The sequence below is a fragment of the Saimiri boliviensis genome, chromosome 7 (assembly GCF_048565385.1).
Source record: "Saimiri boliviensis isolate mSaiBol1 chromosome 7, mSaiBol1.pri, whole genome shotgun sequence".
NCBI lineage: Eukaryota > Metazoa > Chordata > Mammalia > Primates > Cebidae > Saimiri > Saimiri boliviensis.
The window spans coordinates 7,182,013-7,194,743 of NC_133455.1; the positions used below are offsets into that span (position 1 = coordinate 7,182,013).

Consider the following 12,731-nt stretch of genomic DNA (forward strand, 5'->3'; position numbering starts at 1 on the left):
GGAAAAATTTTCACCAGCACAATAGCATAGCAATTTTGGTTTCCCACAGTAAGAAATGAATATCTCTGTGGGTAATGGTGATGAGTTAAGTGACAAAGAAACAGCATTCAATTTTTTAAAAATTGAATAACATACTGAAAAGGTATTACCATTTAATTTTTCAGTCCTTCTGAATATGTCATAGGGAATGTCTCTGTTCTGTGCTAGGATGTCTTTAAAGCTTCTTGGAACTAGCGAGTCCATTAGTTAATAAAGACAAGCTCACCTAGGCAGGCAGCAGTGTCCACTTAGAATTTAACAACATTGTTTGGTTTTCTTTGTAATAATTTTAGGTTAAATTTATTTTATGATAAATGATACTAGTTGACCATTTGTGCTAGCAATGGGAAGTTTGCTTTTAATAAATGAGTAAAAATTAAGAAGAACATCACTAGGCTTGTGTTTCATTAAAATGTGGCAGAATACATAAAAATGAATATATGAAATTTTAGAATTAATTAAACACTAATGTTTAATTAATTGTGTTAATGTATTAATGAAACAAAACAATCATGTTATTTTAGGGCAGATTGTGTCCTATTCACTCTTAATTTCAAAATAATAACAAATTTACTAAAAGCTAAAAAAAAAAAAAAAAATACCAGGAGATCCTATACACTCCACCCAATTCCCCAAAGTCAGCATCTTCCTAACTATAAGAAAATACCAAAACCAGGAAATTGGCAATAGTATACACAGAGCTTATTAACATACAAGCATCCCTTATTACAGTCTAATGATATCAAAGCTTTGCTACTTTGAGTGTAGATACCTTAGTTCCCTCTAGGTCCCATTACCCTGACCACTTTTAAGAACATAATTGCTTTAAGTATGTTTTTCTGTCTATCCTAAGTACCACATCAGATAACGTTATAATTCTCACTTTAAATACCAAATACGATGTAAAAAAATTGATGAGAAGAAAAGTCTATCCTATTTAACACTGGTTTTGCTCATTCTATCATTCCTCTTTCCTTTCTGAAGTTCCAAATCTTTTTCCATTATAATTTTTTCTGTCTACAGAAGTTCCATTAGCGATGCCTTCTAAGTTTTTGTTTATTTAAGAATGTCTTTATTCTCCCTTTATTCCTAAAGGATACTTTTGTCAGATAAAGAATTTGAGGCTGACAGTTCTTTTCTTTTAGCGCCTGAAAAATCTGCCAAGTCCTTCTGGCCTCCATGTTTTCAGGCAAGGAATTCATTGCCATTCAAATTGGTGTAACTTCCCTCTGGATGTTTGTAAGACTTTGTTTAATTTTCAGAAGTTTAATTACAATGTGTCTTCACATGGATTTCTTTGGGTTTCTCATGTTTGTGGTTTCCCAAGTTTTTTGAGTCTATGTGTTTCTGTCTCTTGACAAATTGGAGAGGTTTTCAGCCATTATTTCTGTAAATACTGTCTGAGCCCTCATCCTTCTCTCCTCTTCTACTCAGATTCTAATTACGGAAATTCTAGATCTTTTTTTATGGTCCCACAAGTATCTGATGCTCTGTTCCTTTTTTTTCCCCAAACCTATTTTCTCTGTTATTTATATTAAGCTAATCGTATTATCTGTCCTCAGGTTCATTGATTTTTATCCTCTGTCATCTCCATTGTACTGCTAACCCTATTGAGGGCTTTTGTTCTCCCTAGTTCCTATATTTTTCTGTAATTTACATCTGGTTTTTTTTAATAAGTTATGTTTCCTTGCTGAGATATTTTCCTTTTCCATCGGTTCCAAGGCTATTTGTAATTTCCTACTGAAAGCTTTTTTTCCCCGCTTTGGTAAAGCTGCTTTAAAATCCTTGTCAGATATTCTAACATCTGATTTATGTGGGCATTGGCATCAGTTGATTGTCTTTTCTTATTCAAATTCTAATTTACCTAATTCTTGGTATGACGAGTGATTTTTCAGTTATATTCTGGCCATTTTGTACATTATGACAGGAAACCCTGGGTCCAGCTGAAATCTATTTTAGTTAAGTTTGCTTTGTTTTAGTGCATAGGTCCTAGCCTACTTTTGTGCACTTAGGTTGTAGAGAAAATTTGGCTTTAGAGCCCTCAGGTGCTATTCTGGTCTGTTTTGTTCCCCTGGCACTGTGGGTTCCCACAGCGAAGCAGGATTCCCACTTGAATCTGGCAGGGTTTGCCCACAAGAGATGAGGACACCTCCCTGGGCTGAGTGGAGGCTGGGAGACATCAGGCAGGCTGGGCAGTATCACTTCCATGGGCGGCCCTTCAAGTTTCAGCAAAGGGTTTTAAAGATCCACCCTTGACCTTTGGTTTAAAGCACACTTTTCTGACAGCGAATCTCTTAATTTCCTCATCATCTGCTGTCTGGAGATGCTGAAAATTTCAACATCATTAGGTCCCCCTTTCTTTTGTCTGAGAGCCCTTCCAAAATGTTCTCTCTTCTCTTGCATTCTGCTATTAGCAGCAAGATGAATCCAAGGTGCACATTCAGTAGTTTGCCTGGACTTCTCAGCTAACTATCTGGCCTCATTTGCTCTCCACACACCTGCAGGGCATAATCTTGCTAAGCACTCTGTCACCACCTAACCAGAATCCATGTTCCTCACCTCCCCCTGAATCCTCACTGGCAGCGTTTCTGAAGTTCAGATTTCTACTTACCATTTGTCCACAATGATCTCAGCTTTCTGTAAGGTGATTTGGGATTACCCTGCGATGATCCTCATGCATCATGTACACCGTCTTTAACATGTTTCTATTAACATTGTTCTACTAACAATCTGTTCAAGGCAGTTGAGGCTTTTTCCATTATGCCCCTCAAAATCTTCCAGCCTCCACTCACTGCCTGATTCCAAAGGCATGCTCACATTTGAGGTATGCGTTACAGTACATACTCCACCACTGAGCAGCAATCTCTGCATTCGTTTTCTATTGCTGTGTAACAAATAATCTCAAGCTTCATGGTTCAAAACAATGCCCAGACCAACACACTCACAGTTCTGCAGCCAGTAATCCAGGCAAGCTCTACTGAATTCTCTACACAGAGATTTACAAGTTCAAAATTAAGGCGTCACTGGGCTGGTCTCTTATCTGGACGTGCTAGGGGAGAATCCTCTTCTAAGATCAGCCAGGCTGTTGGCAGAATTCTGTTCCTAAAGTTATAGAACTGAGGCCCCGTTTCCTGGCTGGTTGTCATTTGGAGGCTGCTCTCAGCTACTAAAGATTACCCACATTGCTCAGCAAGTGGCTCAATCCTCATTCAAAGCCAGCAATACATCATCAAGTTGTTCTCATCCTCAAATCTTCCCAACGTCCCCTTCTGCTACCAGTTGGCAGGAACTCTCTGCTTTCAGAGGACTTATCTGATGGGTCCCAACTCCTGGAAAATCTCTGTATTTTAAGGTCCATTGATTTGAGATTATAGTTACATCTGTAAAATGCCCCTCCACCTCCCAGCACTACCAGATTAGTGTTTGAAGAAGCAGGAGATGGGAATAATGGGAAGGAAAGTCATCTTTAGAACAGTCTACCATAGTATGTATCCATTCACTGAGCTCTTGGGACAACGCTTCAGTAATGTTATCATCCCTAACTGATAGAAGAAACTGACAAATAGGTTAAATCACACGTCCAACATCACACAGGTACAAGTTGTAAAGCTGGGGTTGAAATTCGGCAGTAAAATGAAGACTTCCCCAGGTGGTTGGCAGGGGAATAAAAAACGCAGGCAGCCTTATCCCACAGCCCACACTCTTAACCAACTGTACTGTGCTCCATGGATGAAGGCTGACATTTACAAGCAGGGGAACTGAGAGCAAATAATGTAGGAATGAACAATAGTGAAATGGGGAGCAGAAAACAGCTATGTCCTAATTGCCACATCTTGTGCTAGGTACTTGTTATGCATTGCACTCATTTTACTGAATCCTAGCAACTATTCTATGAGGTTGTTACTATTATTATTATTACTATTTTCATTATAATTTCCTCATGTCCAGTTGCTAGTAAGTACTCAAGTTAGATCCATCTGAACCCAAAGCCCAGACCATGCTTCCCACCGGGGATGTTGCTTCCCAAGGGCTTGAGTCCCTGAGGGTCAGTTTGCTTCCCACAAAGATCTGGGCCCCAGGACAATCAAATTCAGAGTCTTCTCTTTGATTCCTCACCTTCTATTGGCAGCCACCGGGATCCTCCAGCCCTTGATCTGGCTCAGCTCTGTGTCTGAGATCTCAATCTGCAGGGGGAGTCTGGGCGCCCAGACAGTGACCTCGAACTGGGAGGTGAAGTGCTGGTGGGTGAAGTTCACAATCGTGTCCACTTTGCTCTTCATTTCCTTCCCATTCACAAAAATGGAATCACAGTTGTTGGAAACCTTTGGGGAGGAGGTAGAACCTTGAGATGCATCAGGAGGAAAAGCACAAGCAAAAACCAACAACAGGGAAAGTTCATGAACTTCAGCAGCTCTGATTTATTAGACACCAAAACAACCCGATGAACAGGACTTGTATAAAAGGTAATTTGTAGGCACTAATTACTGACAAATACTGACAAATAGACCCCAGGAAAACTATTTTGTATTACAAAATACTGACAAGTAAAACCATTAACATAATTTAAGGGAGTTATATAACCTCTGTTGCCTTTGGTGTATATGTGTGTTTTTCTTTACCTTACCTTTTTTATGTACTCAAACGATCATTAATCAAACCCCAGGTGCCTCATAGTTCACTCGTGCACCATATCTGAAGATGTATAAAAGGTTTTTATGTTACTAAAAATCCACATTATTCAAGTCACACTGAGGATCTCTGAAAAATCAGGAGAGCTTTGCACTAGATTAAAATCCTGGTAGGCGAAATAGTTGTGAAATGCATTAGAAACATGGATATAATTATTTTGCCCCATTCAGCTATAATTTTGCAGAATGAATGGGGCATTTCGCCATGGTCTTTTGACTCAGCACTTGGGGGTGCCCTCTCTAATGTGCATGCTTTAGTAGGTTGAGTATTAGACAATTTAAGTCCCCATTTTATTTCAGGATAAGCAAATAAATTGTTGCTGAGTTTCTCTCCTGGACAGTCAGAAAAATGTATCTATGTATCTAGGTGGAGAGAAGAAATAGAGATCACAAATCATTTCATGAGCAGAGGACACAAAATAAAAAAAAATAGTGTGCAACCTTTGCATTCATACTGCTGAGGGGCAGAATCAAGCCTGGGCTGCTGGCCGGGCCCCCACCTCAACCAGTGGGGCCACCAGAGCCCCATTTTTGCTAGCCAGAAAGTAGGACTTACTCTTATTGCTTCTTTTCCTCACTTCAGTCTGCAACTACTCCTGAGGCCTCCCTTCTGAGTCCCAGACACACACGCCCAGCTGCCTATCTGACATGGTCAAGTGAATGACTCAAGCACAATGTCAGAAGTGCCAACTTCCAAACTTAAAGAGTAAACGTCAAAGTTATTTGAGATAAATTATCACCTCCCCCTGACCCTGAAAAAAACGGCACTAATATGAATGTGCTCCCTTGGAAATGAAGAAATCGGCCTTTTGCCAGCTAACAGCTCTACACTGTAGCTCAACATTGAAACCAAGGAGAACATAGTTAATGGGACACTGAGGACTCGCCCTGCACCCCCAGTCACAGGGATGGATCCTTGTCACTTCCACTTCTCAACACCAATAATGTCTTTATGAATATTTAGGTATCATTAATGTAGGCCACTAATTGGGAGATCTGCTGAAACCATTATGACTTTGACTTGATAGTCCATAAAACAATGAACAAGGATTGCTGGAGAGCTACTGTAATCCAGCTACATTCATTTGTGGAGCCCCTTTCCTATCCTGTCAGAACTTAGCAATCTCAAGTCTTTTTCCCTCCAGCCCTAATTTGGTACTGGATAGAGCTACCATTAGGCCTGAGAGCTAATGTGTCTCTCATCCCCAAATTCCAAGGAGAGCTGAATATGGCATTTCTTTAACTTTTCAAATTAAAAAAGAAAAAAAATCTACTTCTATCCCTCTCTTTGCTTTACTTTATAAAAAGAGAGAGAAAACCAACAAAGAACCAAGCAAATTAGCTATATTTTAGAGCATGTTTGGGGCAGTTAAATCTGCTTCATTGTGCCCAGGACTGTAAAGAGAACATCAGAACAAGATTTCCATTTAGGATCGTGTTCTTACAGTATTTTCAATAGTTGTTGACACAATGCTAAGCCTGACTGCCATCCATTTAGGTACTCAAGGTGTGGAAGCCCTATTAGAAGGAAATCTCTGCCTTCCCAGGGAAGTACTACACTAGGAGAAGGTGAAGGCTCAGTAAGACATCTAATCTCCCTTGAACTCATTGCTTTTTCAGCCCGTGGCATGCATGGTATCTCAAGAGAGTGAAGCCCCCTTAACCCTGCTCAGAAGAAAATAGATTGAGGTTCCCTATGATTTAGAAGCCTGCAGTGGATACATTGGGGAGTTCTGCTGTCATTTCTCCCTAGCTCAGGTAGTTGTCACCTATTGCTAGAGTTTTCTCAATCCAACGCTCCATGCTGCAGACCTCAACCCTCCTGCATTTGTGGAAAATCATGGTTCTCCCTTGTTTACTGCTACCCACCCACCCCCAATCACACTTGAAATCACTCTGAATCACATCCTACTGGAAAGAACACATCAGTTTTGGAAACTGTGAGGTTCTTTCTATGTTCATAAGGAATGAAATAACGTAACTGTCTGTATCCTTAAGGAGCACATACAGACTTAAACCTGCCCCATCTTTTAGGAAGTGATGTACAGCCCATATGGAAAAAATAAATTAATTTAAAACATAACAATGTAAGAGGACTTAGGTGACTTCTTTATGTTGACTATCTTTAGAGTTTTTTCTCCTAGGATATGCCTACCCTTAAAAAAGTGCATGTCCTCCATTTTAAATTCAATTAAAACAGCACAAATAAGGCTAATCATATTGAATGCTAAGACCTGAGATTCTAACAATGTACAAAGGACATATTAGATATACAGAAGCCAGAGTTTGGCACCTCATGGTCTCACCAATTACAGATGACCCTCATTATTTGTGTATTCCATATGTGCAAACTCATCTACTCCCTAAAAGTAACCCCAAAGTCAGTACTTGTGGTGCCTTTTTGGTCATTTGTGGAACTGCACAGAGAGGGGAAAACTTTGAGCCACCTGCCCCATGCAGGCATCCCCAGCTGAGGTCAAACAAGTGCTCTGCCTTCTTGTCCCAGCTCTCATACAAAGATCAGAGCATGGACAACACAGGGAGCAGTGGAGTGCTGTGCAGAAGCTTCAGCTGGGGCTCTGGATCCAGTGGGACAGAATCTGAATCCCTACTCTGGCATCTGTTAGTGAGGCAGCCTCAGACAAGTCACCTAACACTTCCAAACTTCAATATCTCTTTTGAAATAGAAGATTATAGACTATTAGAAGTGTGTGCGTGTGTGTGTGTGTGTGTGTGTGTGTGTGTGTGTTTCTCCTAGAAGCAAAGGTTCAGTACTTACTAATTCAGTGTTCACAGGGATTTCATAATGATCTCAAATAATGAGAACTGACTGCACAAAAAAGCTCATATTTGTACAGGACCTCATTGCTGCAACACTCTCCTTTCAATGCAATAAGCCCCATGGTAACGCCACAAGGTGGGTGCCAAAAACAGGTAACCATTTTACCTGTACTGAATCCATCTTAGAGAAAGTGACCGCCTCTTGTACAGCGTCTTGCATGTGTGTAATTCTGTGAGCCAGCACTTGATTGCTGACTACTGGCCCCAGGCTGTCTCCTCTGCCTGATCATCTCTGTCCTCTCCAGGGACTTCTTGTGCTACACCAGATACTATCCAAACTCCTTATAGGAGCCTACCAGGCCCTAATGCTCTGGACCTGCCTCCTTCTCTTGGCCACACCTTGCATGCCCTCCCTGCCTGGCACAGGCCCCTCCTCATGGGTCTTCACTGCTCCTCTGAGCTCGCCTAGGCTTAGCCCCATCCGAAGGCTATGCCATGGTCTTCCCAGGAATGTGATCTGATGTCCTTCATAACTGGTTTCCTACTAACCAGTCAACTATGCACCAGCACCTCTGCCCAACACACACACACTTTCCTCTTTTCTAATACTAATAAGATTTTCTTCAGGAAATTGATGGCCTTCTATTCACCCCAGCCCTCCCTAACTCCATCATTAAATCTCCATCCTCCTTACCAGTGATTGGTTTAGGGAAAAGCATGTGCTATTACTCTGGCCAGTGAGCTGTGAGAAGGCTACTATGGCTTCTGTGAAACATCTCCTTGATCAAAGAGACTCACCAGAAGTGTCCCCTTCTCCTCTGACCGGATGTTGTTGCGTAGGAAATGATGACAGGAACTGCAGGGATCCCAGAGCCCCGAAGGAGCTGGACGTGGACCATGCTGACCCTGGGAGCTATGGAACCCGGGCGCTTGATGACCTGGAGGGGCCGCTGGACCAGCCTACCTGGACCCCTGATTGTGAGGCATCTTATCAGGTGATTGTCTTTCTTGTTGGTAAAGTCATGATGGTCTACGTGGTTTTGTTATTTTCCACCAAAAGGGATTATAAATGACACAGGACTGCATCTCAAATGCCACTCCTCAGAATGAGTTCCCTGAGACATTCCTAATTTAAAGTTGGCACCCACCTCTGGTTGCTCTCCATCTATGTTACACTATTTTCCTGTATCTAATTCGCTGTTGTGCTACTGTGTACACTAAATTCACAACATGGCTCCATTACTTAGACCACTTACACTGTATTAATCGCACCAGATTGCTCTGTGTGTGTGTGTGTGTGTGTGTGTGTGTGTGTGTGTGTGATGGAGTCTCACTCTGTTGCCCAGACTAGAGTGCAATAGAGCAATTTCTGCTCACTGCAACCTCCACCTCCTGGGTTCAAGCGATTCTCCTACCCCAGCCTCCTGAATAGCTGCAATTACAGGCGCCCACTAATGTCCTGGCTAATTTTTGTGTTTTTAGTAGAGACAGGGTTCACCATCTTGGCCAGGCTGGTCTCGAACTCCTGACCTCGTGATCTGCCTGTCTTGGCCTCCCAAAGTTCTGGGATTACAGGCGTAAGCCACTGAGCCCAGCCAGATTGCTCTGTTATATAACGTACTTCTTCACAATAATTAGCAGTCTCGTAATGCTCCTGGTTGTTTCTTATCTATCTTCTCCACCCAAAGGTAATCTGCTTCAGAACATGGACCTTTCTCCTTTTCCCTGCTGTCTCTGCTAATAGCACAGTGCTAGGCACACAGAAGGTGTTCACTAAATAGATGCTGAGTGTGTGAATGAATACGTCACAGCTGTTTCCTCTGGGACCCATTCATTTCTGTACACACCACCAGCAGTGTGTGTATATGTAAGAAAGCTTACACAAGCTTATCGTGGTAATGGCAATAAGAAAAATGAAAGTGATTTCATATATTATGGGAGAAGATAGACGAGAAGGAACAAAGCTGATAAATGTGAGGCCTTGGATTCCCAGTGATCAATTTGGCCTTTTAACTGGGAATTAAGATCTCTGTGTATGAGGTACATGTGTGTTTTATTGGCAGGGAGAGGAGAGATGTGAGGAGATGACAGGAAGACATAGCAAAATAAAGATCAGAGTCAGATTCCCATCATTCATTAAAATGATACCTTCAGGGTTCTCTGAGCCCCAAGAGGAACATCAAAAACCAAATGCTGTCAATCCTAATATAAGAAGAGCTGAGGACAGGAACATGGAGATTGAAAACAGATGATTTGTGTCATGTTAATCTGTGAGCATGTGTGAGATAGCTTGTAAATGTCATCTTAAGAAAGTTGCCTTTAGAGGTTAATATTTTTACTGTCAAATTACACTTTTGCAACTACATTACTTTATTTAAAAAAAAGAGGCTAAAAGGGGCTCTCCAGATGTGTATATGTTTCCTTTGGGTATCTTGTAAGACACATCATTTACTTCATGTTCTATTTTTAAAAGAAGCAAGAATTTACTCTGTGCACCAGCTACCCTCTGTGTTCGCCACACTGTTGACCCACCTGCCTGTGCTGATGGGAGGCTGACTGTGCATTAGGCTTTCCTCATGATCCCTCTCCCAACCCAAGACATGTGCTGCTATATTAGAAGAAAAAAATGCTACAGAATCAGATGGTATGTTTCTCACAAACTTACAAACAATGCTGAAATTCTATATTGAGACAAAAAGAATCAAGACTATGTAGAGAAAAACCTTTGATATTCACTTACATGAATCAAACACTTTGTATGTATTACTGAGTTTAACAAAGTATACTGTGTCTGAGGTGCAGCATATACTCAAAAATATTTATTTTACCTTCAGTTTTTAACTATTAATACATGCCAAAAGGAATAATAATATCGATCATGTACTAAATTCTTACTATGAACTCTGCATTGTTTTCAAAATTTTATGTAGAATTATACCCATTAACCTCTCCAAATACTCTGTACATTACATTTTTGTCCCTATATTACTGAGGGTAGGCTGAGACCAAGAAGAGGCTGCTGGAAAGGCAGAGCATGGTTTCGCACTCAGTCTGTGCCCGAGGCCTCCTCAGCACTGCCTTACTACTTCATTGTAGCCCAGGCAAGGAAGACATGGCCCTTCCTCCAGAGGACCACAGGCTGTTGGGAAAGGCAAGACTTAAATACACACACCAGTACTTGTTATCAACCAGATTGAGTTATAATTTATGTTGAATACAATGTATCCATTTAAAGGATAAAGTTCAATGAGTTTGGCAGTGTCCACCCATGAAAACACTATAGACAGAACATTGTTATCCCAAAAACAGATCCCAATGCCTCTTTTCAGTCCATGGCTCCCTCTTCTCCTAGCCCTGGGCAACCAGTGATGTGCTTTTCATCACTGCAGATTCATTTTCATTTTCTAGAATTTTATATAAATGGAATCACAATATGTACTCTATACGTCTGGCTTTTCTCACAGAGTCATCCTTATTGTTACCTGTGTCAGTGGTTACCCCACGCTCTTTTCCCTGGTTGCTTTCAGCCACAATGATGGAAGAGTTTCTATGGCAGTTTAATTTGCCCACTTCATTGCTGTAAATGCAGGTGTCCTCAAGGCAAAGGCCAACAAATCAGGAAAATTCCCTGTTCTGGACACTTTCTCCAAGTTTGACTCCACTTCAAAATACTCATGCTTTTGTTTACTCATTAGAGATTTTTATTTTCTGGTTTTACCCTGAGTTCATAGTTGTAATCTATGGAAGAACTGTCCGTTCTCAGAACCAATTCCTACATGGCAGAAGCAGAACTTAACACAAAATAATATTTAATTAGTAATTTTCGCATTCCTTTAAGTAAACCCCCATGTCCAGGGGAAGCTCAGAGGGAAGTTCAGTGCCACAGATTGAAGCCCAGAGACCTGGGTCCTCACCTCAACGCTTCCCTTCACCACTTCTAAGCAAGTTGCTCCCCAATCTCTGATGCCCAGATTCTGCATCTGTGAACCTTAAGGAACCTAAATTTCCAGCTCCAACATTCTTTTGTTTGGAGGGATTAGAAACTAAGCTCAGAGTTTCAATGTATTTTGTCAAAATGTAACCTTTCTTTGCCTAAGATCCCTCATCTGTAAAACAGGAATAAAGCATCTATTCATTCAATAAATATTTATTTGTTGTTGACTAAGACTCAAGAACTGTCCTAGGTGCTGAGAGCAGAGCAATGAGGAATACAGTTCCTGTTTTTATGAAACTGATAGTCTAACAGGGGAGACAGACAAATTAAACAACATGTAGATATATAGTATAATACCAGGCAGTAAAACAGGCTTGAAAGAAAAAAATGAAGCAAGGAAGAGAATGGACAGTGATGATAGAATATGTTATTTTAATTAGAATAGAAAAGAAAGGGCCCTTTGGAGAAGTAATATTTGAGTAGAGACCTGACTGAAGTGAGGACGTGAGTCAGGAAGATGTGCAGAAGGTCATTCAAACCAGAGGACACATGAAGTGTGACGGCCCTGAGACAGGACTGTTCCTGCCATATTCAAGGGTCAATAAAAAAGGAAAAATAGCTGAAAGGAAATGAGCCAAGATAGGGGAAGTGAGATCAGAGAAGAAGCCAAGGGCGTGTATTTTACTCCGGTAAGTGTAATGAGTTTTGTCGTATTTGGAGCAAAAATGTGGCTTCAGCCAACAAAACTAATGATACCTCTGGCAGGTAGGGAGACCATCCAGAGGCTTACTCAACCCATCCAATAGAGACATGAAGGTGGCTTCAATCGCAGTGGTAGTGACAGAGGTGATGAGATGGGATTTGATACTAAAATGGATTTTGAATGAGTGAGAGGGAGAAGTCACATGAGGTTTCTGAGTTTTGGGCCTGAGCAACCAAAAGAATGGAGCTCCTATCCCTGTGATAGGAGAAGGCAGCACAAGATGTATATTTAGGGAAGAGAGAAAGAATCCAGACTTCAGTTTTGAAAATGTTGAATTCAAAATGCTTATTAGATATCGGAATAAAAATGTTAAGAGGTTAGATACATGAGTTTAGAGGTCAGGAAGAGAGGTTCAGAATTCAAGCTGTGAAAGGGAAATAATCCTGGAGACCCCAAAATCACTAAGCTAAAGGAAAAAGATAAGCTGGGAACTAGTCAGGGCAAACCTGCCTCCCATTCTATTCAAAACCATCCCTCAGCTCACTGAGATAAATGCATATCTGATTGCCTCCTTTGGAAAGGCTAA

The 12,731-nt window shown here is 41.1% G+C and overlaps 1 protein-coding gene across 1 annotated transcript in view; it reads right to left on the bottom strand.

Moving 5' to 3' along the window:
• Nucleotides 1-12,731, bottom strand: part of TMEM132B (transmembrane protein 132B) — a 484,193-nt gene that overhangs the window by 10,193 nt on the left and 461,269 nt on the right. Inside the window, exon 6 of the mRNA XM_010347677.3 lies at nucleotides 4,156-4,361. Coding sequence (XP_010345979.2) covers nucleotides 4,156-4,361 — 206 coding nt within the window. The remainder of the gene's footprint in view (nucleotides 1-4,155; nucleotides 4,362-12,731) is intronic.